The sequence below is a fragment of the Mugil cephalus genome, chromosome 11 (assembly GCF_022458985.1).
Source record: "Mugil cephalus isolate CIBA_MC_2020 chromosome 11, CIBA_Mcephalus_1.1, whole genome shotgun sequence".
Classification (NCBI taxonomy): domain Eukaryota; kingdom Metazoa; phylum Chordata; class Actinopteri; order Mugiliformes; family Mugilidae; genus Mugil; species Mugil cephalus.
The window spans coordinates 3,897,354-3,924,785 of NC_061780.1; the positions used below are offsets into that span (position 1 = coordinate 3,897,354).

General features: G+C 42.7%; 1 protein-coding gene across 1 annotated transcript in view; it reads left to right on the plus strand.

Annotated features, from left to right (window-relative positions):
• iglon5 (IgLON family member 5) overlaps positions 1-26,020 on the plus strand; it is a 92,937-nt gene extending 66,917 nt beyond the window's left edge. Inside the window, exons 2-8 of the mRNA XM_047598579.1 lie at positions 3,996-4,074; positions 6,348-6,580; positions 8,233-8,352; positions 14,702-14,833; positions 15,099-15,219; positions 16,408-16,559; positions 19,467-26,020. Coding sequence (XP_047454535.1) covers positions 3,996-4,074; positions 6,348-6,580; positions 8,233-8,352; positions 14,702-14,833; positions 15,099-15,219; positions 16,408-16,559; positions 19,467-19,570 — 941 coding nt within the window. The 3' untranslated portion in view covers positions 19,571-26,020. The remainder of the gene's footprint in view (positions 1-3,995; positions 4,075-6,347; positions 6,581-8,232; positions 8,353-14,701; positions 14,834-15,098; positions 15,220-16,407; positions 16,560-19,466) is intronic.
• Positions 26,021-27,432: the final 1,412 nt, after the last annotated feature.

Sequence of the window (27,432 nt, forward strand, 5' to 3'; positions counted from 1 at the left end):
ATATAGGCTCACCAGTCTTCTCTCTTATGTTTCTCTTGGTGCATTAATGCGGTAAAGGCACAACAGCTTGTTTTTGTGTATGTTTCCACATTTAGAGTCTGCAGGGTAACTGGTGGTTTAAGCTTCCCTCTTGGCAAGTACCCTCCTTTCTGAGTGCTAGAGGACAAGTCTCCTGAATCATCCTGGTTGGTGCAGTTCATCAGCTCGCATGCGAGGGTAAAGAGAAATGGAAGAATTTGAGATGGGGATCAATAAAGGCAAAAGTAACACAGAAATTGAAAGTGACGTTTGAATATTCTGTTTTGGCCATGCCGCTGCACACTAGTGGTTGCACTCTTGCCTCGTTATTGTCCTGTTTGATCTTGAGCGTTGTGCTTGCCCGGAAATGTTTGAATTAATTGTCAGAAAGAAAGAAAGAAATTATGGGGTGGAGACGCGTGCTATCTTTCAGCCAGATGAAGCTCACATTTACTTTGACTCCCAGCATCCCCACTTGAGGCTGCAGATGCACACTTCATATTGCCTCATCCAAAGAAAAACCATCTATCTCCACAAACAGAACAATCCATTACTGTATTTTATCTTATCTGAGTACCTCTACCAATTTTCACACCAGCACAATAACAATATATATCCATAAATGAATAATGCATTTCTGTATTTTATCTTATTTGAGTGCCTTTGCCAGTTTTACATAAGCATTTTAATGTGCAGATGCACTTTTTTGGGCTCAAGATCTCATTTGCTGAAGCGTGGATGATGAAAACATTTGTGGCATGTTAGATGATACATTATACAAAAAAAAGAGTATTATGAGGCGGTAATTATAATAAGAAATGATCAAAATAGTGCAGAACCAAAGAAAATACCTTAAGATGGGTTCTTTCCTCTATATCGTTAGCCCAATAGCACAGTTTGTTATTTTTTGACTTACTGTTGCCGTATCTATAAAAAAAATAAAATGCCAATGTGCTTGCTACAATTTATGTTTTCTCTTGTTTTCCAAAAACATTCAAATATGACTTTTTGCTAATCCTGTTTGTCTGTATGTTTTGACTAAGGTTTGAAAATTGTTGTCAATCTTACCAAGAAATGCACATCCACTTGCCAAGTAGCCACTGGATACGCCTGCGGGTTTGTGTTGTTTGCATCATGGTCTGCATTAGGTTGTGTTATTATCGCCAAGAGAGTTGCCCACCTGTCAGCCTAATAATGGTAACACTATCGCTAGTTCTCACACAATGCTTTGCAGGGGATAAAGAAAGGCCAGCTATAAATCCCTGCACGGCCCTGATGGCACCTTCATCTCAGAACAGAGGTGGTCTCTCTTAGCTCAAATACTGGTCCTGTTTAGCCAGATCGAATTCTTCATCCACAAATAATTTGTGCTTGAAGTTGATCTGGAGTCTCTCCGATGGGAACTGATTAAGCTCAGGCAAAGGTCTGAGGTCATCTGAACGGCTGTCTAGGGTGATGGACAGAACAAACAGCCATCTAAACGTGCAGCTCTACAATTTCAGTTAGTTTAAAATCTGATTGTTAGCAGGACTGTGCAGTTGGGTGCAGAGCTATGTTTTCTACAGTTTGAAAAGCTTGAATTAAAACCCATCCTGAAATCCAAATGCCGTGAATTGAGTCTAGCTACGCCACTTCAATGAAATCAAAGTGAGTAACAAATTCAAAAAGACAGCAGAGTGTGGATGTGTGAATATTTGTGTTTCCTCTGTGTAAATTTTTTCTTAAAAGATAAAGTCACATTTTATCTCACAGGGAAACTTTTTTTTTAGTGAAGGTTGTCACGGTGATGTCCTTCATCTCCTCCGGTTTGGTTTATTGATGATTGTGTTTCCGTATGTGTGTGTAAACTGTCGTGTTTGCGATTTGTCATGTGATCCACAGTGTGGTGCAGGAAGCGCGGGGTGAATGTGTTGACCTGGTTATCATGTTGTGCGGCGCCTGGGAGTGGAGGCAGAGTGATACAGGTTTTAGAATGCAAGGTGCCAATCGAGCTGCGAAAATGGGAATTGAGTAGGGAAATGGGAATAGCTCCCTGCTGGTTTGTAACCTTCGCAGTGTTGTTTGGAGCATTCACAGTACGCATACATCATTCAATCAAAATGAGTGCGTGCGGATGTTGTATATTACGTGATAGAGAGCGTCTTTTCTCTATGTGTATGTCTGCGGTTGCTTATGTGTGGTAGTGTATTTATGACAGAATGTCGCACACGTCTACAGGCCCCAAGCCCTGGAACGGAATTGAATTAACCCAAATAAAGTCTAGTGTGTAGAAAACACAACACTTGAAAGGGAACAGCTGAGGGCTTGAGCTGAGGACTGTCTGGTCTCAGACAGGACGCGTAGGCACAGCAATGCTATGCAACATTACTCCATAATAATAACCACATATAAATGAGAGCTTGTGGCTTTTTTTTTTTTTTTTTTGTTAGCATTGAACACAATAGATAATATGCCCGTCCCATCCCCCCAAGGCTTTTTGAGAAAAAAAGAGAGAGGGAGAGGGAAAGAGATGGATGGATGGAGCCAGTTCTTGGATCCTTGGCCAGCCTAGATAGCACAGCAACAGTAGCAGCAGCAGCAGCAGCGCCCATTAATGCGATTACAGCTTTTAGTGGGAGATTTTCAGGGCCAGTTTTCTTTTGAAGCGTCATTAGTTTGTCCTCTTTTCTTGTTCCCTGTTGGTATGTCAGCAAACAAACATACACATTCACACCCAGGAGCTGCAGACATCTACACACTCGTGCTGTTTATAGGCACGATGAGTTCTGTGCTAATGCACATACATGGATATAGGAACACATATGCACAAATGGAGCCAACAAATACCGCAGCACATTCACACAGAGAAGATAAACCAGACTCAGAAAAACTGCAAAGGGTCTTTATTTGAGAGATGATAAATTACTATTTAGTATAGTTGGCAGAATGTTCTGCTATACAGTTTGAAAACATTTTAATTAGTGATCCATGATATGCATTATAATTGAGAAGCCTCTCTCATTATCCCTTGTAATTAAGCCATAGTCAACCACCACAAAGACCACTTTCCTCATCCATTTTGTGGTGCATTGCCATCATTTTAGGTCTCATCTTATTGCAGGTTCCCACACAGCATGCTCAACCTATCTTTGTGTGGCTCTTTAACAAACCTCGAGGTGCTTTCTAGCACCTGACTGCAGCAGCAGCTTCCTTTCATAAAGTCGCCATTTATTTAAAGCTCACGGCTAGGCAGCAGGAAAAAAAGTCAATTGAGATAGTGAGGCTGTCTTGAAGGTAAAGAGAATAAAAGACTGTCCAATTTGGAGGAAGGACAAAAGCGGATGCATCTGATGTGTTTAAATGGTCAAAGCTGAGTGTGTTTGGGAGTGGTCACAACCAGTATATAACCAGTTCTATCATCTTTGTTTGCAGTCCAAACTAAAATGATTTCAAACTGTTTTGTCAAACACTCATGCCAAGTTTGTGTTTCCTCTTCAGCTAATGGCTCTCAGTATGTGTGTCGGGATGTTTGTGCTTTTGTAAGAATGTGCCTCTGTTCGGGGTGTGTGTGTGTGTGTGTGTGTGTGTGTGTGTGTGTGTGTGTGTGTTGTGTATGCGTATTGGTAGGCAGGATGAGCATCCCTTCTGTTACCGTTGCTGTCCCTTCATTTCACGCTCCGGCAGCTCCGCGTGAATCCTCTTCCCTTGGCTCATTATCAGTGCTGTTCAATGAACACGCATCCCACCAGAATGCAGGGTAAAACCAAATCATTATTCAAGTATGGGGGTCAGTGCAGACATTGTGGTTCTTTTGTTTAGTATATTTATTCCTTTCCCTTCGGAAATAAGAAATCGGGATGCAGGACACCTCCGCGCCCCAAATGACTTGGTGAGGTAGTCGATCTTCAGGCAGCTGACCTGAGATTGATGAACACCGGCAAAGCGTCTGGGGCCGCTATTGGACGCTCATTGCACTCTTCTCTCATTTTTCTTGGCAGGGTCCAGTGTACACGGAGCAGAATTCGGACACCTGCCGGACAACATTACAGTGTTGGAAGGCGAAAGCGTCACTTTGAGGTAATCCTTGATCCTACACCTGCACCAACTGATTAAATGAAAACATGTTTGCCCCTCCACCACCTGTCAAGCTGGTTTAATTGCCAAATCTCTGTCACATAACTTCAATTAGGCATCCCACCCTGTGCCATATTTTCCAGCTCAGTCTATCCTTGCTAATTTAATAATATTATCTGTCAGATGTCTTCCAGTTTTCCTGCAGTCTCCTTTTCTTTTTTACTTGGATGTAACAATAATGATGCACAGGTCAGCTCTGTGGGTGGACCCCCCCGCCCCCCCTCCATCCAACCACACCTGCCTAACTGTGAGTGATAAAGTAGAAATCACAGTTTTTCCCGGCTCCCAACCAAGCAGAAAAACAGCCAACTTGCTTTTTCCCCTAGCGTGGATGTGACCTGGCTTGGCAGTACACTCAGCAGTGCAAAGTAAAAATCCAAGTCAACATTGCTTTCATCACCTTAAAACCTTCGCCTCGCCAACAAACTCTGAACAAATTCCTCCTCTTTCGGGCCCTTTTTTCTCTATGGAGTGAGTCTTCAACTGGAATCAAGTATGTAATTCTGAAGCCAAGTACAGTTCCGTCAATACTTGTTGGCATCAACAAATCTCTCTCAAAGTTGAAAATCAAAGAACAAGGACGCTGATCAATGTTGTCATCACAATGTGTAGCCTGGAGGTGTTCTATGGATGCTGCGAAGTCAGATCTATCCGATTTATGGGATATCTTCACACCTAAAACCCAAAGCTAAATGCACCTAAGTGATAAAATCTGAGCTGTCAATGTGACATTGTTTTCTCCGCCATTTAGCAAAAGCTGGGCAATAGTGTGACAGTAGTGCTCCATTATGAGCATCAGTCTGACTTTTACCTAAAAGTTAGATGGCTTCATCAGCACGGTTTTGCTGGCACATTTCCTAATCAGATGTGTGTACAAGTTTAGTCGGTGCCAGACAGCAAATAGCTGTCAAACAAAAGAATAAAGAGATTTATGAATAAACCCCATTTTAATGTAAAATCACTTTTGCCCAAGTGGCACAAATACTTGGGTTGTGCTTGAGACAATGCTGTTGAGTTGGCTTTGATGCGGGCCATTAAGAAGAGACACAACTGATGCTATTATGATGCTCATTTCCTCTGGGCTCGCAGTCCTGTTGCAGCATCATCAGTGCAGAAGTGATTAATTTTAAAAATAGATTAACAGAGCGTTTGTACAAAGATAATGAATTTTAATTGTGGGATTTTTTTTTTCGTATGTACTCTCCCTCTGTTTAAACCAGCCAGGCACAAGCAGACAAAAAAATCTATAATAGGTAATAGAATGTTTTCCATTTTCCCATATTCCCTGTCCTGCCACAACTGTTCTTGGCTCTTAGTTTGTGTATAACAGCTCATACCTTGTAGCCTGACTGGTAAAGACTTCCAGGATTGTGCATTGCAGTGTCACTGTCCCTGACCAGGACTAGTTAGTTTCACCAGGTCATATAAATTAAACACCAGTGCTAGAGAGGATGTGATCTTACTAGTTAAAGCTGGGTAAGGCCATCTAGTGGCCAAGTCAAGAATGTATTATTATTATTATTTACACCAATTAACTTTAAACAAGGCTTTAACACCAGGACAGGATAATGGCCCGTTGACATACTTAGTTTAGACTGCATTCATTCAGAGTTGTGTTACAATAATTGTGAATTTTTCTGTGACTGATTTTGCCTAAATGTTTCATAAGATGACACATTGTGCTGCAGGTATTCCTTTTACATTTTTTGCTTATTTGTTATGTATCGCCCAAGAGCCAAATCAAAGAAGAAGGGGAAAAAAATAACGATTGCATAAATGAGTGGACCGATACTGAGTACGGGGTGACTGAATGGTTTGATGGGTGTGATAATTGTGTGAAGCCTTTGAAATCATTGTATTTCCACCTAGCTAAAAGGCACAGACGAAGCTCCCCTCTACGAAAACACACTCACTGTGAAAACATCAATTATTCCTGAGGAGTATGTGCTTCTATTCCTCCAGAAAACTAAAAAAACATTGCACAACGTCTGTTTTAAAATGCATTGAAGTACTAACATTCTGTACAAACATATTTAAAGAGGGTTTTTAGATATATTCACATATCATCAGTTTGTACGTTGGCATCAAAAATCTTACTTAAGATGTGATCACACTGCATGAAGAATTATTCATGGGAAAACTTGTCTCTGAATTAATATTCATCCAGCTAAAAACATGACATTAACAGGTCTTCATCGCCTCCCGTTGTGTCACAGGTGTCGGATCGACGAAGAGGTGACCCACAAGGCTTGGCTGAACCGCTCCAATATCCTTTTCACGGGGACAGATAAGTGGTCCCTGGACAAGCGTGTGACCCTGGTCAACAGTAACAACAGTGACTTCTCCATTCACATTGAAAATGTGCAAGTGCACGACGAGGGGCCTTACACCTGCACCTTCCAGGCCAACAACAAGCCCCGCATTGCCCACGTCTACCTCATTGTCCAAGGTCAGCAGCTTAACAGGAATCCGTCATAAGAGGTTTTTAGTCGTTGTTTATCAAGACTCTGCAGATTTGATTAAAAATTTAAAAATTGAAAAATAAATACTTACTGTACTTGTGGTATTTTAAGCAGCTTTGGATCAGCTAAATGGCTTAATTATGTATATTGTTATTCATCAATGCGTGTTGCTGCGTGTCATTGAGGTTTTACATCAGCGGCAGCAATTAAGATTTTTTATGGTTATATTTAATTTCCTTTTACGTTAAATCGTGCTTAAATATAGGCTTAAAATTTATTTTTTACGACGTACACCCCAGCAGTAGATGTTTACGATGTCAGGATTTAAGGCTGGAATTTATGCGCGGACATCTTAAATGCTTAGTTGGCCTGTGTGTGCTGTCACAGTGAAGTACGTCTGGCACGAGTGACGGAAAACCGCAAGGGCCCGAGCCCAGGTTCATTAGGTATTTCCGTGCGGCCTGTAAAGACCGCTTGCCTTAACAAACAGAAAGTTGGGCAGGTGAGATGGATGAGGTCGCATGTTGAGTAGATCAGGTACACAGGATGCTGTCCAACTGCCTAACTAAATGACTGACAGTGCAAGACCATGACTGGGGTCGCTCATCAAGTCAGCGGCTAAGTGAGTGAGAGCCAAGCTGATCCTGAGCGACGTGCAGTATTGACGCAGGACTGCCCGCAGGACGGAGGAAGACCTTTTCCCCTCTCGCGTGTCAATTTTTATGCATATTCGGGACTGTGCGGTGCAGATTGCAGCGATACATCACTGGCAGGGTGACACAGAGCATTTTCAACAGGATATATTTGGTACATTCTGCTGGAATGAGAACACGAGGCCTGGCTCACAGCTCGCAGGTGGCGGAGACGACTTCGGCCACTTTACTAACAGACATTTCACATTGTGCCGCTGCCGAACCAACCATGCTGTCTGCAGGGTTCAAAGCTTGGCACAGATGACCATATATACCCAATTATACACCCAATTCCAAGTCGCCTGCAATTGCAGCCCTTGCTTGATATCACACAAAATAATTACACCCTCAAGTCAGTGCATCAAGCGAGCGCCGCTTCACCACCACTCCAATCTGTGCTCTATCGCTGCAAGTATTCAACTCCAGCAAGACAGGGAAAACGATCCTCGGTAGATGTCTAAGAAAAAGACAGAAAAAAAAGTAATCTCAGGGCCAAGCTCATTAAAAACAATGATAATGGGCTATTTAAATTCAAGGGCCATCTTGTTATCAAACTAAATACATGCAGAGCCTCCCAACACTTTGCTCGCAGGGGTGGTCACTGAAAAAGTAGAAGTAGAAATTCCTCCAACTACCGCTTTTACAAGTGTCCTTTTCTTTAAAGATTAAATTAGATCAGACGTCAGGAGAAGGAGATTTTAATGGCCATTTGCAGCAATTTAGAATTCAGTGCATTTTAAGTAGTCGGTCAAACATATTGCTGCACAGTTCAGTAAGCACTGGGGTACAGATCATTAATCAGCTGATTGCCTGTCCGTCCAAAGCGCAGTGGTTTGCATCATATTTTAAACACATTAATGGGCTGTAAGGGTATACCTTATCAATGACTGATGAAATAGAAAGGTGATTTTGAGGTCACAGATTAATAGTGTAATCTTGTTTTCCAGTGCCGGCCAGAATCGTCAACATCTCAAAAAACGTGTCGGTGAACGAGGGAGAGAATGTAAACCTGTACTGTTTGGCGGTGGGCCGGCCTGAGCCCACTGTCACCTGGAAAGACCAGAAATGTAAGCTACCCCGTCTTGCTTGTTTGCTTGTCTCCTGTTGTTCTCAGCTCCACCTTCACCTCCCCGGTCTACATGTTCATCCCTAACCTTGCTCCCACTGTTAAATTTGTTTTTATTTTCTTTGTTTTTTTTTCCTACTGGGCAAAAGTAGCAAATCAGCATTCAGCTCATGTTAACATCTTTATCCCTCATCCCTGTGTCATCATTCTTAAACCCAGCTGTTTTAGTTTGTCCCCATCTTAAATTCATACCACCACATGTCCCAACGTTTTGTCCCAAATAACCACACATTACACGTAATTATCCCCACCGCGCCACCCGTAATCATCAGCATCTGTCTTCATCCACCCTGTCAACCAGCATCACGAAGCCAGCAGCCAAATTTGGCATTAAATCAGCTATTTTTATCTTCTCTTGAGCTGGTTCAGGGTGGCCGGGATGCATGGCTTGATGGATGAAGTCAGATCCATTTTATCTGATCAGCATAGCATTTATTCTATATACGCTCCCATCTCAGTCATCGCTTACGTCCACAGTCAGGCAGATAACCATTACATGGTCTGTAACCGTTTTTACAGAGAGGGGGTTAAGGGTTTTTTGGAGCTGTAATTGGTCCTGCCATGTCATCTGTTGGGTGCATAAAGAAAATTGCAATGTACCCAATACACCGCTGTGCTATGACTCAATATCCCTAAAAAGGTGATTGCTTTCGGAGAAAGGTTAGAATATCATTTTAGTATGTTCCTCTTTCTGTTTGTATGATTGTGAATTGTGTGTACACAAGTGTTTCATCCACCCAATACCTCAGGAGCATGTTGAGGGATTCAGAGAGGGACCTTGAAATTGTGCTTATTGAGACTTAAGGATAAACTTATGTGTCAAAATTTGGTTGTCACAGCAACCTCAGACATATTTTACCACACTCGCAATTTCTAATAGTCGATCCTTCCAGATCAAACAATACTTGAGACTCCCACAGGGAAAATCTGGCTGCATACCTTAAAGGACTTTTTTTCTGTTTGTACTTTACCTCCAATAAGACTGCCGCATTGATGTTATAGCCGTAGTAATAGTCAGTGGTTGTTATAGAAACATCAGCTAGATCTGCGTGAAGGGTAGATAAAGTGTTGTTTTAACATTGGAAACAGTTGTCTTCATGGCTCATTGCGGGTTGCCATTGGCAGTACGATATGTCTGTCCTTGAAGGGTCTTCTTGTGCTGGAAAAGTACCGACCTTGATGAGGGAATGGAAAAAAGACTATTCTCAGTTCATGCACTTGAGCAGTTATGATGACTATGAAAAAGTTCCTGCAGTTGGAAAGCTCCTTATGATAACATTTCACACACTGAATAAAAATATGAAGTTATGACAGTTTATATGCAATAGGTCATAAGTCACCATGAAGAAGAAGAAAAAAAAAACACTTTCATTTCTTCACTACATGCAGCATATTTCTGGTATAATTATATTTTCTAGTGCAGTTGTAGTGCAGACTTTGTTGTGTTTCTTTCTGTGCGTGCATCTTTCACAGCATCTTTGGCAATTTCTGATTTGACAGATGAATTTCACAGCAGGCTTTAGTCTTTTCACTTTGAAAGACAGTATCCCTTTTTTTATCCCACTGTAGCACTGGCTGAATTGTAGCTTCATTACAACACGTCCAATGCAGCAGTGAGACAGCAGTAATAAATAGGTCAGCGTGAACAACTGCTGAACACAATGTAATTATACTGTTAGGCCAATAAATGCACAACCTACTATAGTGCTGTATTTACAGACAGATTTGGGCTTGCTCAGGGGTCTGTTCCTCCTGCTCCTCCTCTCTCCTCGGTTTGTCTCTGGGTTAGCTTCCTGTTAACTCAACGCCCTCCTCTGCACTGTTTTGTATCTGTGAACCTGTACAGTACAGTACTTCACCTCAGGCAGGGACCAAGTCCACATGCACAGACGCACAAAATTGTAGAAGAGAAAGGGGAAAGCATGCATGAATGCTCACCTGCAGCAAATACACACACACACACAACCTTACATCACGAACTCTGAGCAGTCGTCCTCTCCTGAAAGCCTACAGCATTTCTCCTCTGTCAGCGGTAATCCTCCCTCTCAGACCGCCTCTACCAACTCCCACCACCCCACCCCCATAACCCCTCAGCTCGCAGGGAAAGAGATAGGGCCCACATTGCTATTCTGTGGGAGTCTCTGCAACCAAGCCATCAGTTGCAGGAGACCAGGGGCAGTGGAGATAAGGAGGGGGTGGTCCATCCCAAAGAAACAGCAAGAAGCTGCCGGCCATCTGTCCCCATTACTCAGAGACCGCAGAGAGAAACTGCAGGGAGGGGCCGCGAGGAGAGGAGTCTACATGGAAGCTGTGTGGAAAATGTGTGCAAATTGTGTTTGCATGCACCAGGAGGTGGTACAGAAGGAGGAGCCGCACCACCTCAGAGGTGAGGGGGAGCGTCTAAAAGTCTTCGACCCCTTTGCAACCCGCCTGCAGTCACCAGAGTCCTCACTCTCACGCGGCTGGAGATACCACTCTACTCTGCTATTTGCAGCCGGCACCTCCTTCATCTTCACCAGAGCAGCGATACAATCTGTCGCACCCGTTCACTCTCACTGGCATCCATCAGTTGACCCACACAGACACATACAAGCATTTTGTCTCACTGAAGTTAAACACACCAGCCAAGCGCAGGCTTATCATCCGACATACCATTCTTTAAAGCCCACAGGCACACAGACTTAGCATGAATAGATGTGTGTGGCAGCGGGTAGGGGGAGCAATGTTGGTGCACACTAAAAAGTGAGTAATAGGATGATAAGCATGAAGGTTGCATGTATGGGTGCACAGTGCATTGTATTTGAGGGATTATTGTGTACAGCCAAAGGGTGCACCGCTATACAGAGCGAATATTTAAAACACAGTTTGCTAAATTTTGCTTTAGTGCAAAACCAAATACATATCGAATACATGTCGAAGGAGGAATGTTAAAGCTCCATGTACATGATAGAAGATCTATTAGATAATGGGTGTGTATTGGCAAGTGTGCAATATATAACGGTGCATGAAGGGAATTAGACACAAATGGGGCTGGGAATTGGGAGCAGGTGGGTAGGGAAATCACCAGGTAACTGGAAAGAAGGGAAAGTATTTCCAGGGACACGTTTGTTTCCCATCCACACAACTGTGTACATGTCTTTACTAAGTAAGTAAGCAGTTGAAAATGTTTATGAGCTTATGTTATAGAATAAGACCAGAAATCATGTCAAGTCTTGTTAAAACGACAATGCCTTCAGCCTGCGTCTCTGAGGCCTGAACATATTCCTTCACCCTGCAGCCAGGAAGAATAGTCACAATGGTTTATTTTAAACCTTAAAAACGTTTTGAATTTTTTTTAAGAACTGTAGGTTGGAAGTGATTTACAGCTGTTGATGAACACTTTAGGATTTACTCATCCCCGGATTGCTTTTAGCCTATGATGCATCTCAGTGGGAGTGGAATAGGCTTTACCCAGGCTTTGGCTACAAAGACAATACTTGTTAGGTGAATCATCTCATTGTTGGTTTTGATCTTTTTATGGGATTTGTGGCCCATGAAAACATAAATAAACATGAAACAGATTTATTTTTTCACTTACTGAAACATCATCAGAACTGGGAGAAGAGAAATATTTCATTAACTGGCTCATAAAATGTAATATGGTGTCCGTGATGTGAGTTTTTCTAATGTAAGTGATTGAGAGGAGCAGAGAAATCTAGTGGCCCGATGATCTAGTCCAGCTCAGAGTCCTAGCGGAGACGTAGAGTGTGCCGGGGCCGGCCGGAACTCATGATCCTTTCCATATTCGCTTTTTCACACACCCCCTCTCTTCTCAGGTGCAATCCAACTATCTCTGGTGGTCAGGAGTCAGGCTCCTTCAAAAGCCGTAAGTGGTTGATGGAGCTGTATTTTACAGACCATTGTAGGAGTGCCAGGGGCCGGCTCCACTCAGATATGATCTCCCACCAAAGTGGAGAGAGGTGTGCAGCGCTGGTCCAGAGATCTCAGGGGAGGGAGAGGGAGGGAAATAAAGGGAGTCTGAGAGGGCTGCTTTGTGCTGTCATATTACATCACACATCGATGCTGTGGATGAAAAGTGCATAAAAGAACAAACCACGTCAAATAACCGACTCGTCATCTCTCACTGCTCCCGTCTTTATGCTGCTGTTTCTCTCCTTTTCCTTTATCTTCGTATCTACTGTATGTTTCTCTCCCAGTCTCTTGCACGGCATCTCAATCAAATTACCACATTTTCTGAGCACTCTAGTGCTCGATTGCTCTCAATCTTTATTTTCTTTGTCCTTTTTATTTCTTGGAAGTCTCGATGGAACAGCCTTGCATGTGTTTTCTCTTGTGTCTGTCTGATTCCATCTTTCTGTCCCCTTTTCCATCCTATGCAGCTGCAGCTCCCTCATTCTGGCAAAGTTGGGCACTTCTGCCTGTTTGACAGAGATGTCACAAGAGAGCTATATTTATTAGACTAATGGAATGAGTGAATAACATTGCACCCACCCCAACCCCATCACCAAACGCTTGCCCGCACTCTCTCGGGCAGCCGTCACTGCAGTTGTCACTCGCTGCTCAGCCTCTGCCGCAGCAGCTGCAAATAATCGTCTCCAGCTCAGTAGCCGCACTAATAATCCTCCAGTATAATCTTCAATTAGAACCGCCGCGCTAATCTCTGACAGGAATAAACGCGGCGTTTAGCGTCTTTTTTTGTGTGTGTGTATGTGTTTGCGTTGGTGTTACTCAGGAGCTGTTTTCGAGGGGAAGTAAAGGTCTACTGAGTGACAGTGCTTCGTGGGTTTGGGTGGGAGCTTTGAAAGGAATAAAGTGAGCAGCAGTTTAAGAGCAGGATTTCCTTGTTAGTGGTGAGATTATGTATTATGTCGTGTTCCACAGTCTGACTTCTCTAATGGAGTAAAGGGGAGAGAAAAGGCCTAATGGTTTTGGAGGCAGTGAGACAGCTGACTGGTAAGACTTGCCTGGAAGGAGGGCGATACATTCTCACTCATTCGTCTTCTCCCAACATTCTCTCTCTCCCTCTCTGTGCCACTGTCAAGCCAATAACACCCCCAGCATCCATGGCCCTCACATGGAGGAGCAATAACTTGCAGCTCGTCCCCTCGACTCCCCCCGCTGAAGAGATTCCGTGGCTTTTCATTGCCCAAGGAAAAAGAGTGAAAGTGTGAGGGTGGCTAATTTGGTTTTTGGAGCACCTGGGACTTTGTCAACATCAAATAACAGCCAAATACTCTTCTACACTACATAATGTGGTGAATGAGCTGTCACCCCCTGGTGTGTCTAGTGCTGGGAAACCAAGCTTACAATTTCCCCTGATATTATAAAAGTAATGTTGTCACTGCTGTCAAATTGTGTTTGCTTACTTTACACCTACGCACAGAGTCACCAACTGACCCATTATTTTCCTGAACAAAACAGCCTGAGGGTCATATGACAAATTCTGGAATGTCACGAGTTTTACTTAGCTACACATATTTCATCAGGGCTTTATCATTCCAAATTATATCATTCCAAATTTTGTTGTGTTGTATTTGTGTGTTCTCTCACCACTTCATTTGTAATTTTCTGTAGGCAGCAAACTGTTATTCATTTTTTTTTTTAAAGAAGAGGAAGAACAATTCTAAGAAATTATGAGTATTGTTCAAAAATACTCCTTAATGATACTTCTCTTAAAGGTCCAGTATAGAATATTTGTCTCCCCCTTCTGGCAGTGAAATTAATTACACAAATCTGGACCATGTTTTCTTTAGCCATGTTCTGTATGATGCTTCCTGAATGACAGTTCCTGAACAGCTTTATGTGAATTGAGAAAACCCAAATTGCATTTGTAACTTTTTCCCACCATATTCCTAGGCTTTATTCTCTACTATCTTTTCGTTAATGCTACAGGTTCTGTTTTATTCTTCCCAACCACCAACGTCAGTGAATTCCTAGAAGTCAAGATACATTTACCTCTAGATGGTCTGTTATGTCTCTGTTACTGTGTTTTCTCCATTCTTCAATTCTGCCAAACCATCGTGATAGCTGATATAAAATTGTGGCAATGTGGGACTGTCAACTAAGAAAATGTTTTTTGAATTCTCACAGTGCAGAGAGGTTCCCTGGTACGGATTAGCTTCACCACTCATTTGGCCAGGGCTTGAGCTTCTCTGACATTAATTTATACTTGAAAGTATGAATTGCCCTAATCATAAGAACACATGTACATGCAGATGTTATCTCAGTTAGTTTTGCAAATGGTAACTTGAGTCACCTTGCACTCGATATATAATGACCTTTGCCATTAGACGGGCTGGTGAGTGACGGGGAGTTCCTGGACATCACTGAGATCAAGAGGCAGCAGGCGGAGGACTACGAATGCATCACCAACAACGGCGTGGCTCCCCCCGACCAGCGCAAGGTCAGAGTCACAGTGAACTGTAAGTATCCCTTGGTGCGTGACACGGCGGCTTAGCGGTGACAGCACAGCTAAACCTCATGTGTGCAATGATGTATCACTAATGTATGTTAATGCTGTAGATACATTATCATGTATATATTTTAATTTGTTTTTTTGCAGGTGTTTTTTTAACCTCTGGGCTGCCCCAGGCACGCCTGACTCGATTTTCCAATGAAAGCAAGTGTAGACTAATTACTGATTCTCCTCTGTTTGTTTGCCTGTCTTTTTCTTGTTTACTCTGCCAGACCCTCCCATGATCACAGACGTGAAAAACATGCCAGCCCATTTGGGAAAGACAGCCATCTTACGTTGTGAAGCCATGGCCGTTCCTCCAGCCTCATTTGAGTGGTACAGAGATGACCACAGGTGAGACAAGTTTATTTTATAATGTCCACCGTACGCCAGCTGGAGCTAAGGCCCCAGTTTTCTTTCCATTGCATTTGGTTCACAACAGGAATGCGCTTTTAAAGCAAAGTTGGAGCTTTTGGAAAAAGAAAACTCTGTAAAGTGGATTTTAGTATTAATCTAGAAAAAAATGTTTATGGCTGGCAGCTGCAAGGGTGTACTTAAGAAGACAGATTTCCCTGTAACCCTCTACTTGAGCACTAGATCACACAATGGAGGCGTCTTCAATCTGTGTTTTTGTTTCCGTGGCATTAACATGGATTAGTCAGCACCTCGGTGCGGCAGGAATAACAGTTAGCCTAGTTAACGGGGAGCTATTTTGAGCTGCAATCAGACCACTGTTTTATACCTATCAGACGGCTGTCAGCACCAACAGAAAGATATGTTAATGAGAGTAATTAAATTGTGAGTTCAGCAGTATTCAAACACAGCGTACAGCAGGTGATCACAGAACAACAAAGAGAGAGGACAGATTTAGATGAGTAACTGTTTTTCCTGCCCCTCCTCTTCCACCTTTTGATTTTTGACAAGGCAAAAATGAAAAAGAAGAGATTAAGGAATTTTTCACACAGCGAATGTAAATAGAGATCTTTGCAAATATGACCTAAAAAAACAAGTATTGCTGCACACTGAGCTACTGTGGTTATGGCGTTAGATATATCTTACCTACGGCATTAGTATATATCTGGGATAATAATGCATGTTTTGTCACCTCTAGAGAATTATTAGCTTGCTGGCCACATATTTCCTCTATATTTATGACATGTAACGGTCCTTCTCAAGTTTGCAAAAGGTCCCAGAGAGCGCAGAAGAGTTATGGTGATTTGGCGTCAGACACAGCAAGACGCTGACGTACTAAGACAAAGCCAGAGAGAGCTGTTAATAGAGTATTATGGGACCCGATAGGAGATCTCTGTTATTTATGGACTGTGAGATTTCACTATTAGTACAAGGTGAGACAGTGCCGACGTGTTGAGGGGGCTACATTGTGTGATCATTTCCACAGAGACTATAGAGAGTATTTTAAGTAGTCGCAGGGTGTGATGTTACGCTGGGTTTTCTCCCTTTTTTTCTGTCACACACTTTTTCTTCTTCTTTTTTCTCTCTCCCCCCTGCTTCCTTCCTTTGCTCTCTTGCTCCCCCACCCAGGCCGGTAGAGAGTGACAACACCCTAAGGATCAAAAACGAGAAGACGCGCTCGCTGTTGCTCGTCACAAATGTGACAGAAAAACACTTTGGCAACTACACCTGCTTTGCCTCAAACCGCCTGGGGGCTTCCAACGCCAGCATGTTGCTGTTCCGTAAGTCAACGCGCAGAACTAACTGCCCACACACACACACACACACGCAAACACAAACCCATGATTTGACAAATACACTCTCATTTATCTCGTCTGACTATCAATCAACGTGCGTGAGTTATAAGAGACATGACGCACAGTTTTTCCCTCCTCACCCATCTGTTTTAGCTCGGCGTACATCACAGCATTTTCTCAGCCTTCTCCTCCCTTCTCCTTCCCATTTCCGTTACTCTCCGCCCCATTAAAGCTTTGCTTGCCTGCATTACTGTCCCTCTTTCTCTCTTTCTAGTTGGTTCACACTCTCCATCTCTTGTCCGTGCACACTCCCGCCTGCACACACACAAAATATTGCTCTGCTCTGTCCCGTTACCCAAGAAGTTGTCATTTCTCTCGGAACCCAGTTCACATTAACCGTCCCCAATGAGCGATTTTCTACCCTTCCATTTCCCATCTTCCCCCTCTCTCCCTTCTTCCCTCCCTCCCTTTAGTGCATTCAGCATTACCATCTTAAGTGAGTCCTTCATCTAGCCCCTTTCTTCTTTCATTCCTTTACCCATTATCCCGGCCAGTCTCCCTTCAATGACTCACTCCTCCGTCAGACCCATACATCTTCCAGCTTTCTTTTTCCAACACCGCTGCCACTTCTGTCAGCCTATCTCTCCATCATCTGTCCTTCTGCCTCCTCTTTCGGTCCTAATCTACTCCTTCCGTCATTAGGACACAACAAACCCCTCGCTGTTCGGGACCGGGCACACAAAATCGGACCATAATCGGATACTTTTGTGGCATTTCTATTCATACGCTGTCCCTCACTGTCATTGCCTCCAAGGACTTTGTTTTGCCGCTTTTGTACCTCTTTGTTCACAATTTTAAAGGTGCCACGTGTAGCATTTTAACATCAACAACCCACCATCACATCAAAATGGGCACATTATCGTAATTACGCTCTACCAATGAGTCCATTACAGGGAGCATTGGCAGGCTGTACTAGATTTCACTTTACAAGCCACCGGGTTAGATTTTTGAAATGTACTATGTTGTTTAATGGCACGAAACAGACACACAGAGAAAGTGTTCTTGCCATTGCCTTTTTAAGTGGTCTGCAATGTGCTGGTCCAAATGTCATGTTCACGATGGGCTATTAAATGATATTAATTAAGTTGCTGTATATACTGTACTCTTCTTGTTTTGCTTTTTGTTTTTCTTTCTGGACAAATCCTCCTGAGCTGCATTAAGGGCCCCAAGCTGTGGCCATAGGAGCTACTCCTCTAAAACGAAATGACACATCACTTTCATGTCTCATCGTCGGCGTGTCAGTGATGTCATGTAGACCGCTTACAGCTCTTTATATATTCCTCTTCATATTCCTGATGTCATTTGAATCTGCGGAGAACAAAGACAGTGTTAATGATGTTAAGGAAGGGCTCGGCGCTCGTCTCCTTAACAAACATCTGACAGACAAATTGCGCATCAAAGGTTCTGCTCGACGCAGTAATCACTGTATGAATGAATGCAAACATGGCTACTGTGAAGCAGCAGTCTCCTATTCATTAGCAAGACACGGTGACGTAAAAGTTACCTCCGGCGCTATTAATCTTTGTGTGCGGCTCATGTCACTGCTTATCACGGAAAGGAACGTAAACGCTGTTACTGTCAGGAATATAAAGCGCAGCACTGTAGTGGCCCTGAAAGCGCTGCAAATTAAGACAACACGTGCAAAGAGACAAAACACAAATCAGCAATCTTGTGCGGCGTTTGCAAGAATGCGATCTGAATCACACGTCATCTTTCTTTTTTCTTTAAATGAGGCTAAGAAATATATATTTTCCAACACAGCCGTTTGTCTGTTTCAGTGACTTCGTGAGTCACCACGTCAACAACACAGATGCTGTGTTAATCACTTATTAGTGCCCCCTGGAAACATCCCCATTGTAGGCTACGTGCACGTGCCGTCAGTCTTTGCAGCTTGTTTCCATATTTGGAAGCATTCAGTCTGTTTTTGAAATCCAGTTTTAGGTTGTGTGTGTGTTTTTCTTTTTATTTGCAACACGTTTCTCTTCTAAATGCTGCACGTGTGTCGCCCAATTGGTGAAGATGTTTTCTTAGATATCTTGTGTTTGCCCACGATTTCCTACATGGCAGTGTATTCTCTCAGCTAACAGGGCCACCTCATCCCTCATCTATTAAACCATGAATCACACTCTGTGCTGTAATGGGACCCTTTGCTTTATCGCCACCATTTAACGGCTACGTAACTTGAAATGAACACACTGAATTATACATGTATATATGTACACTGTACACACTGGTCCTTTTTACCACCACAGGTGTAACTACCAGCATTAATCTGGGTTGCATACTGTATGGATTTTCATTGCCTGAGTGCTTCTTTGTCATTCGTTTTGATATCTGGAACAGCTAATGAAGTTTCCCTCGTAGACGTCCACACCCTGCAGGAATAATATAACTTCATGACACATCCTGCCACGTATTGTCCATTTTGAGTACCCACCGTGCCATAATTAGTTCCGGATTCTCAGCTGTTTCCATCACACAAAAAACAAACAAAAAAAAAAACAAAAAAAAAAAACATTTTAAATAAATTCCCTCACTTAGTGAATTGAATATAAATCTGTTGAAAATGAGAAATGGAATAATCCAGTTTTCAGAAACATCATATCACTAATGTAAAACACGGCAACCTCTTAATTGTTCACAGTAATTATGTCAGGGTGTCAGAATTAATTTGGTTAATTAATTGTAATATGTTTAAAAATGTATACAAGCTGCCACAAACAAATATCTAGCCAGGGTTGTAGCTTCCTGTGTTTTTAATGATGAATTTATCCTTTTTTAACTCCCTCTTTTACCTCCACTCCCCCCACTCCCATCTTCATCTTTTCCCAGGACCGGGAGCCCTAAAGGGCCGAGGGACCGGTCTACATGCATCGATGAGCGTCAGCATGTGTGCTTGGGTTTCCCTCACGGCTGTTCTCCTGCTGAAGGTGTAATGATCAAACTCCTCCAGGAATTGTCCTTAAACGCCCCTGAAAGCCCCAGCTCTCCCTCCCCCTCCTTCTCTCCCCAACTACGGAAGGAAAAACCGAAATGAAATTCTTTAATTACGAACCCATCACTGTGAACAAAAGAATATGCATTATTCCAGGAGCCATTGAATCATTGCATCAAACACACAACTCCCCCACTACCCCCCACCCCTAAACCCCAGCACCCTCAATTCAATTTTGAGGTCGACTCATTGTCATTATCTCCTCCTCCATTTCTCACACAGCGTCTGTCTCTCTTTTTTTGTCTCCCAGAATGCCTTGCAGATTTGTCTGACTTGGCACTCCCCACCTCCCTTCCCTCATCTTGTTTTTACCCATTATTACCACTGGGCATATGTTAATAGAGTGTAAATTAATGAAAATTGTGTTGGTGATCAATGAGAAAATAGAAAATCTAATAACTGGATGATCTCTTATGTATCATAGACTAAGGACTGACCTACAATGTTTGCCTTATGGAAATTATACATGAAATCACATTATTATGGTGGATATTTATGGAAATGATAGTCACTGGTGGTCGTGTGACCTTTTGAAAATTGACCAGTAGGTGGCCACGCGAAGCGTCACTCTTTGATCACACACGCAACAACAACACAAACACACACACGTATTGCTTTTTGTTGATTTCAACTGTGTAGCAGTGAAGCTGCTCTGAATGATGTCAAAATGTATAAAATAAAATAAAAAAAGGTTGGGTAGTGACGGTGTCAGTCTCAACTACCCCTTTATGTAATTTAGGGGTTCATAGTGAGATTCCGCATGTAGACGCCCCCACCACCCAAACCTTTTTAGCCCCTCCCTGCCCCTCTGTTCAGCGTGCTCTGTCTAGTCGACCCTACGCATTGCTATGGTGTTCTCTACTCTGTGTCACCCCTCCCTCCTCCCCCCTCGCTGCCCCTCCCCAGTGTAAATATATGCAGTAAAGAGGCCACGCCGGCGACTTTGAGTCGCCTTGAGCCGGGAAAACATCTCCCATGAGCCTCGACTACGATCCAGTCCTCCGAAGCAGCAAGAGACTGTCCACTGACAACAATATCTTCTGTTTCAAAGCTGCGGCTCCATCCTCTTTGTCGCTTGTTGATAGCATGTACTGGTTAGAGATGTTCCTGTTGTGAGTCCATACACTCCCTCCCTCCCTGCACTGTGTCTGTTTTACTCTGCAAGGTTACCTGCTTTTACTTTTTTGGTGTTAATAATACTACTGATGATGATGATGATGATGATGACGATGATGACGATGATGATGTTAATAAGTATTTGAATAACTATGAATAGTAATTCTATGTGAGAAAAAAAAAAATCTGATGGTGAAGAGCCGTGCGTGGGAAAAATAGTTTTTGTACTCACACACATCAAATGACTACAATGAAAAAAAAATAACAAAAAAAAAAAAGGTGTAAAGTTTTCGAAGTGATGTGCTCTATTTTGCCATGGCAAGCTTTTTAAAAACACATTTGAAATATTTTGAGGGATCATTTCATCCGAGGCCAGAAATGGTGGGTGATGATGTAATTTATAATTTTTAACAGTTTATGTGTTTGACTCTTTTGTCATGCTGTTAACTGCATTGCACACACATTTGTCCTATTATCATAGTGTGTATTTCTCTGACCGGCTAGATAAATGATTTGGATCCATGTCAGTCTCTGGTCGTGGGTGTAAGTCAGTTCTTGTTCTGCCAGACCGCAGGGAGATAAAGATGTAATTAGCCGTTACCTGTGGCTGGCTAAGTGAAGGAGCCCGGGCTCCACCTGTCCTTCCCGCCGCCCAGTTATGGCCCCCATAAATCAAGCTCAATCCTGCCACTGACAGGAATCCTCTTCAAGGACAACCTTGCCTCGGCGCATCACTACTCCCTCCAGTACGTACCTGTGACATGCAGGCACGGGCACTACAAAACCCCCCACGGCACAATTATCCAGCCACTTCCCCCGCGCAGCACAAACAGTGGGAGGAAAGCACGCCTTTCCAAAAACGGTGGCACTCGTTTCTCCCCTGAAAACCTGCTCCACTCACATGCAGCGACTATATGCAAATTTGCCATAACAAGCCTGCACGGAGAGATGAGTGCACCCCCGGCTGAACCCTGACTACTGCCATCTGAACGGGGAGTTACTCGACACTGAATCAAATGTCTGAATGTGTTTGGTTTTATTGGAATTTTGTTTCAAAGCAGCAATAACCCCTAATTCTACTGTGCAAAGAGATATCAGTCATGGTTAAAGCTGTGTTGTACTATCTGGAAATTTGCCATTAACAAGGTATATCAAATAAGTCTGTTGTTGTACTTTTATCGTGTACAGTACTCTAAGATGATTGTGAAGCTCTGTTTAAATGGCCCTTAAACTAAAACATTACATGTTGTACTCCAAAAGTCTTGCCCTCTCTGCAATGTATTTGGATTGTGTGCCAGCGAGCACACAGTGTGCATGCATCTTTTTGCTCCAAAAACAACAATGGATTCCATTTCAAGCACAAGAGCGGGTCGTTTGGTCAGTGCTCCTTTTTTCTGTCTTCTTTTCACTCTCTCTCCGTTTCTGTCTTTTACATCATGTTGTTTCTATCTGTCACTCAGATTGTGTTCTGTTTTTTTTTTTATGTTTTTGTTTTTTTTAGTGGCACATAACATCTGTATGTACATAATCTGTCCTTATGATGACGAACAAAAAAAACACAAAAAATACAAGATAAAAAAAAAAATACACGGACAAAAAATAACATACTGTCATGTTTCTCAGTGTGGGTTTGAAAAAAGCACGTTGGTGTTGGTGTATGGGTGGATTTTGAAAAAAAAAATTACATTTTTATTTCTGTTCAGGTTTTTGGTGAAAGGGTCCAGACGGCAGGAGGGGGAATCAAGTGATACAACTTGAAATGGTGGTGTGGTTAAAAATTGAATGTGAGCATCTAAATTGTCCATGATGTACAGTTGTGCAGTGCTGTGCAAAAGTTATACGCCGTGCAGTAAACCAAATGTTTCTCGTTGCACTCGATCTCTGCGTTTTTTCCATCTTGGAGAACTTGCACACAGTGTCCAGCCCTCTGCAGATTTAGTCTGCTTCTCTGTCCTCTGTCTTTTCACGTAACCCCGTCCTGACTTGACGATGTTGAGCTCAAGTCTCTGAGGGAGCCACAGCATCTGTTGCAGGTCATTTTCCTTCGCTGGAAGGACTCTGGCTGTATGTTTGTGGTAGCGATCGCACATTAACGAGGTTATTTAAACCGAAGCCCAACTCCTCTTACTGGTGTTATGAGATGCCTAAACATCTAAAGTTAAAACCTTTGCACAGTACTGTAAATGAGGAAGGAAGGAACCGGAGAGGATGGGGGCAAGATGGCAACAGCTCCCCTGGGTGTACATTTTGAGGGCAGACGAGGACGCTGCTCAGCGAGCACCCCTGACAGGCCTGTGGGAGGATATCCTGACAATTCAAATCCACAAGCCGAGAGCCAGAGGGAGATGAGATGACACTAACCAGACAGTGAACTCTCCATTTAGGGAGAGAACACAGACAGACAGTCATATTTCCAAATTTGAGAGCCGTGGTCTTTCCCAGGAGAAGGTGTACCACAAACTATTTATGGTGGCACTATGTAATATGAACAGCATTAACATAGCCTTGATCACAAACACAGTCTGGCCCACTTCAAGTGTATAAATAACACCCCAACTGGGGTTCAGTGAGTTTACAGTGATATAAACAAGACGTTTCCTCAGCCCCTAATTACTTTCTGCGCACCCTGATGAGAATGTGTTGATTGGCTCCTGTAGCTGAAGGTTATGATTATCTGTTTACAGAATTGTTGTTAATAATGTCCCACAAAGCTGTTGTTTAGAGCTCACAAAACTAGCATGTGTCCCAGTTTACAATATAGTGGATTGTGTCACATTTTAATTTTTTTTTTCAAGCGGTTGGTTTTAAATGTTTGCAGCATTATGAAACGGACTTTAGGAAGAGGAGTAACTTTGAAGTAGGTTTCAAAGCGTTGTGCTTTTGCTGAGAAGGGTCAGGGAATCAAGCTTTTTATGGTGTGAGGACGGATACTGCGCACCGTTCCTGAGTATAATTTAATTGTTATGGTGCTCTAAAGTCAATACCGAAAAATAGCAAAAGGCAGTACAGATAAGGTGTGAATGTACCTCTTTTTTTTTTTGTGTTACACGTGGCAGCCCAGCTCCAGCTGAGTTCTTTCCTATAACACCCTCGCCATATAGAACAGATCCTGGACAGACTTTCAATTCAGTATGCAATGGTTAATCAATACATTCGACTGAATGGCTTTGGAATAGAGCAATTTCTCCGCGGCCTGCCGTACCAGGTCCCCAGAAGCTAAATTGATCAAGTGTCCATAGACCAGCCTTAGAACAGAGAGCATAATTCATCATGCCTGATACAAGACACCCCTAATTGCGCATTGATTTTAAGCCCTTCTCTGAAACTATTTGGGCAAGCTGTAATGTCAGCTCAGTAAACTATGTCTTCAGAGCTGTGGTTCAGATCCAAGAAATGAAGAATTAATCATTTCTTTTTCTTTTCAAGTCAATCCAGGCAGTTTTTTTTTTTGTATGTTTTTTGTTTTTTTTTCTCTCCACTACATGCTGTGTTGTTATCCATAATTGCTGCCTTTGGCACTGTATGTATTTTTATTGTATGTCATTTGTAATCACAGCAGCGTAACCTGGAGATTTTGCAGAGGCCGACTATGTGGTGGCAGCCATACGAGATCTAGAAGCTAATATCTTGGGCGAGAAACGGCCAAATGTAACGTGTGCGTGCGCAACACAAGGTTAAGAAATCATGTGTGATGTGAACATTTGCATGCGTCGAAGCGCCGGAGTCGGCATAACGAAATAGGATATGCAGAGTTACAATTATATGTGAATGATTCATTGTTTGAATTCCCCTTCTCATGTCTTTTACAGCAAAGCAGGGCTAATTCCCATATATTATATTAATTAGCCACTATTTACCAAGTACCTACAGGCTCATTTGGTTCTCGTGAGCAAAGCTGCTGTACTTCTGCATTACCACAGCTAATGAGTGCATTGGTATACAGGATAGATAGATAGATAGATAGATAGATAGATAGATAGATAGATAGATAGATAGATAGATAGATAGATAGATAGATAGATAGATAGATAGATAGATAGATACTAGTGTGTATAATAGATGCAGGTCAGGTCAGGTCTTCTTTATATATATACAACCTCTGCTTGCAGCTAAGGTGTTGCACCCCACAGCCTCCAGCCTCACCGTCTTCCTCACTGTAACTGATGTGTGAGGCTAATTAATGGCATGCTGCACTCCACCAGCTGAGCAACAGCAGCGTTCACACGGACCGTGCAACACAACAGAGGCATCTCGCCCACCAAGTCTCCCCCTAGTCATTAAGTCGCCCGCCTCACATCTCCAACACAGAAAGAGTCTCATTTCTTGGCCTTTCTGATTTACCATCCCACGCCTGGCATTTTCCTTGTCAATCAGCCAAGGGGTAAATATTGGTTGTGGTGTTGAGAGCTGACAGGGGAAACTTGGATTTCTTTCACAAGTGACAGCGCCAGCTGGTGATTTATATTGCAGTTATGCGATGGATGGATTGCCAGGCTGCGGCGAAGTCATCGGTGAACCCTGCACAAGTGTCTTATGTAAGGTGTGCTGGAGGCTGAGATATGTGACAGGATGTGCGATGGGGCTGGTCAACGTGCCTCAAGATGAGAAATAGCTCCGAGGATTAGGCAGTCACTGCAAATGTCATATTTGGAAACTAATTACACATTTTTACCAAAAGAGAGCCACCAGGTATAATGGCAGGAACGGTGTCTGTGGTTAGTGTTTAATGTGGAAATCTTCTCTCTTCTTCTTTTACTCTCGCTGCACAGATTCCTTTAATCTTGCTGTCTTCAATTAAAAAGTGGGGATTATCTGTAAAAATGCCCTCCCACCCCACAGTGCTCCAGGTTTGCCCACTCTGCGATGGCTGATCTAAATGGTGTGCGTGTGCGTACAGGTGTTGTCTATGTTGAAGTGTAATTCAAGGGGCCTCACATGCGAGAAGTATGTCAACATCTGTGTGTGGGTGTGTGTTTCCCCCGACCTGCACGGACAGGTTGTTTGGTTCGTCCAAAACACACACCGATGTCAATGCAAACACAAGACAGAATGAAAGGATCAAAACATTTGTCTTCCACCCTTGACAGATGTTCAGTGCTGTGAAGTGGTGATTGTACTTCTTTTTGATTCCTTTAGTTATCTTCTCTGACTTTTTATTTTGGAGTGTATTGCTTTTTTTTTTGCTTTTTTTTTTCAAAATCCATGAAGTGGAGTTAAATATGATATCAAGTGGAGGGAGGCAAAAAAATAAAAATCAGTTTTGTTTTTAACAGAACTCACTGTGTGTGTTTTTGTTTTTATTCTTGCTCGAAGCGGCGCTCTCTGTTGGTTTGAGATCGGGGGAGTTGCATCAGTTTGCTTTTTGCGTCCTGCTGAGTAAAGCCCCTTTGCGTTTGCTGCATTTGCAGGTTTGTTCCCGAGGGTTTGTTGAGATTTTGTCGGAAATCGTTTTCCAGCAAAAAAGCACAAATGTCATTAGTGGATAATAATGATGGACGTCGCCAGTAATTAATATGAAAATGATGGCTATCGTGGTGTGGTTAGTGTGAATTCATAAGTGGGAGACTCTCCACTTGTCCTCCTCTTGTCAATGACAAACATCTGTGTTCTCATCTTCAACACACCTGCACACATTTAGTCATGGTCATCAAACAGGATGATAACGGCTTTGGGGAGCTAATCTTTTCTAATTAATTACAATAATATCCTTTGTTTAAATCTGTCCTGTGAGGAAAAGCGTCATGTTGTAATTGTCATTTTGCCAATATGTGTTTAGTGACACATTAATAACACCACCTTCTATATATATTTTTGTCAAAACCTTTTAATGGAGCTGTCAAAAAACATATAATGGAGGAAAATAATAGAATAACAGAGTCATTTTGGATTTGGAAATTCAACACTGGCTGTGTTTACACAGACATTCTTCAACTTGATTGAAATCCTTCAGATCAGACTTTTCAGCTTGACTGTTTAAATAGACACCAAATAGCAAATAGCAATAGCAAATGTAATTTGTGTGCTAACTTACCCCGAAGCTTCAAGCAGAATAGAACTTTTCTGAAATGCACAAAGTGGAGTGTCAAATCAAACACTGATTTTCTTCAGTAGAGGGAGATGACCCAGACGGAACATGATGGAGACGCTTATTCACATAGATTCCGGCTTCATTCATCCTTTCAAACGCACACATGGCGGCGGCCAAACAGCAGTGTTCAGTCCATCCTGGAAACTCGCCGTGTCACCTGATGTTTACCCGAGGCGCACAGGGGAAAGCGTGCACTGAAGACGTGAATCCATTCCAACCCGAGAGAAACGATCCGATTATTTGTTTACATGGCTCTGACTATCAAAAGCTCTACACCAACCCTCTGAAGTCCTTCCAATCAGGCCAGTCTGTTCTGCTTTCTGTCTGAGCTGCACAGTTTTTTATTTATTTATGTAGTTTTTTGAAAGTCAGGTCCTATTTGTTGCTGTTTTTAAAATTTCCTTTGCTCACAGAAAGGAAAGTAAGAACCTTTAAGTCACTGCGATTACCTGCGTTAGAGGAGACCCTCTGCAGTTTCAATTAAGTGTATTATATTTAAAGTAGATCTTTATTTTTCCCCACTTGAACTCATATTCAACTGAACTTCTCGCGTCTCACTTTGATGGGAACAATTTCACCTAGCATCACAAGTTTTCTCT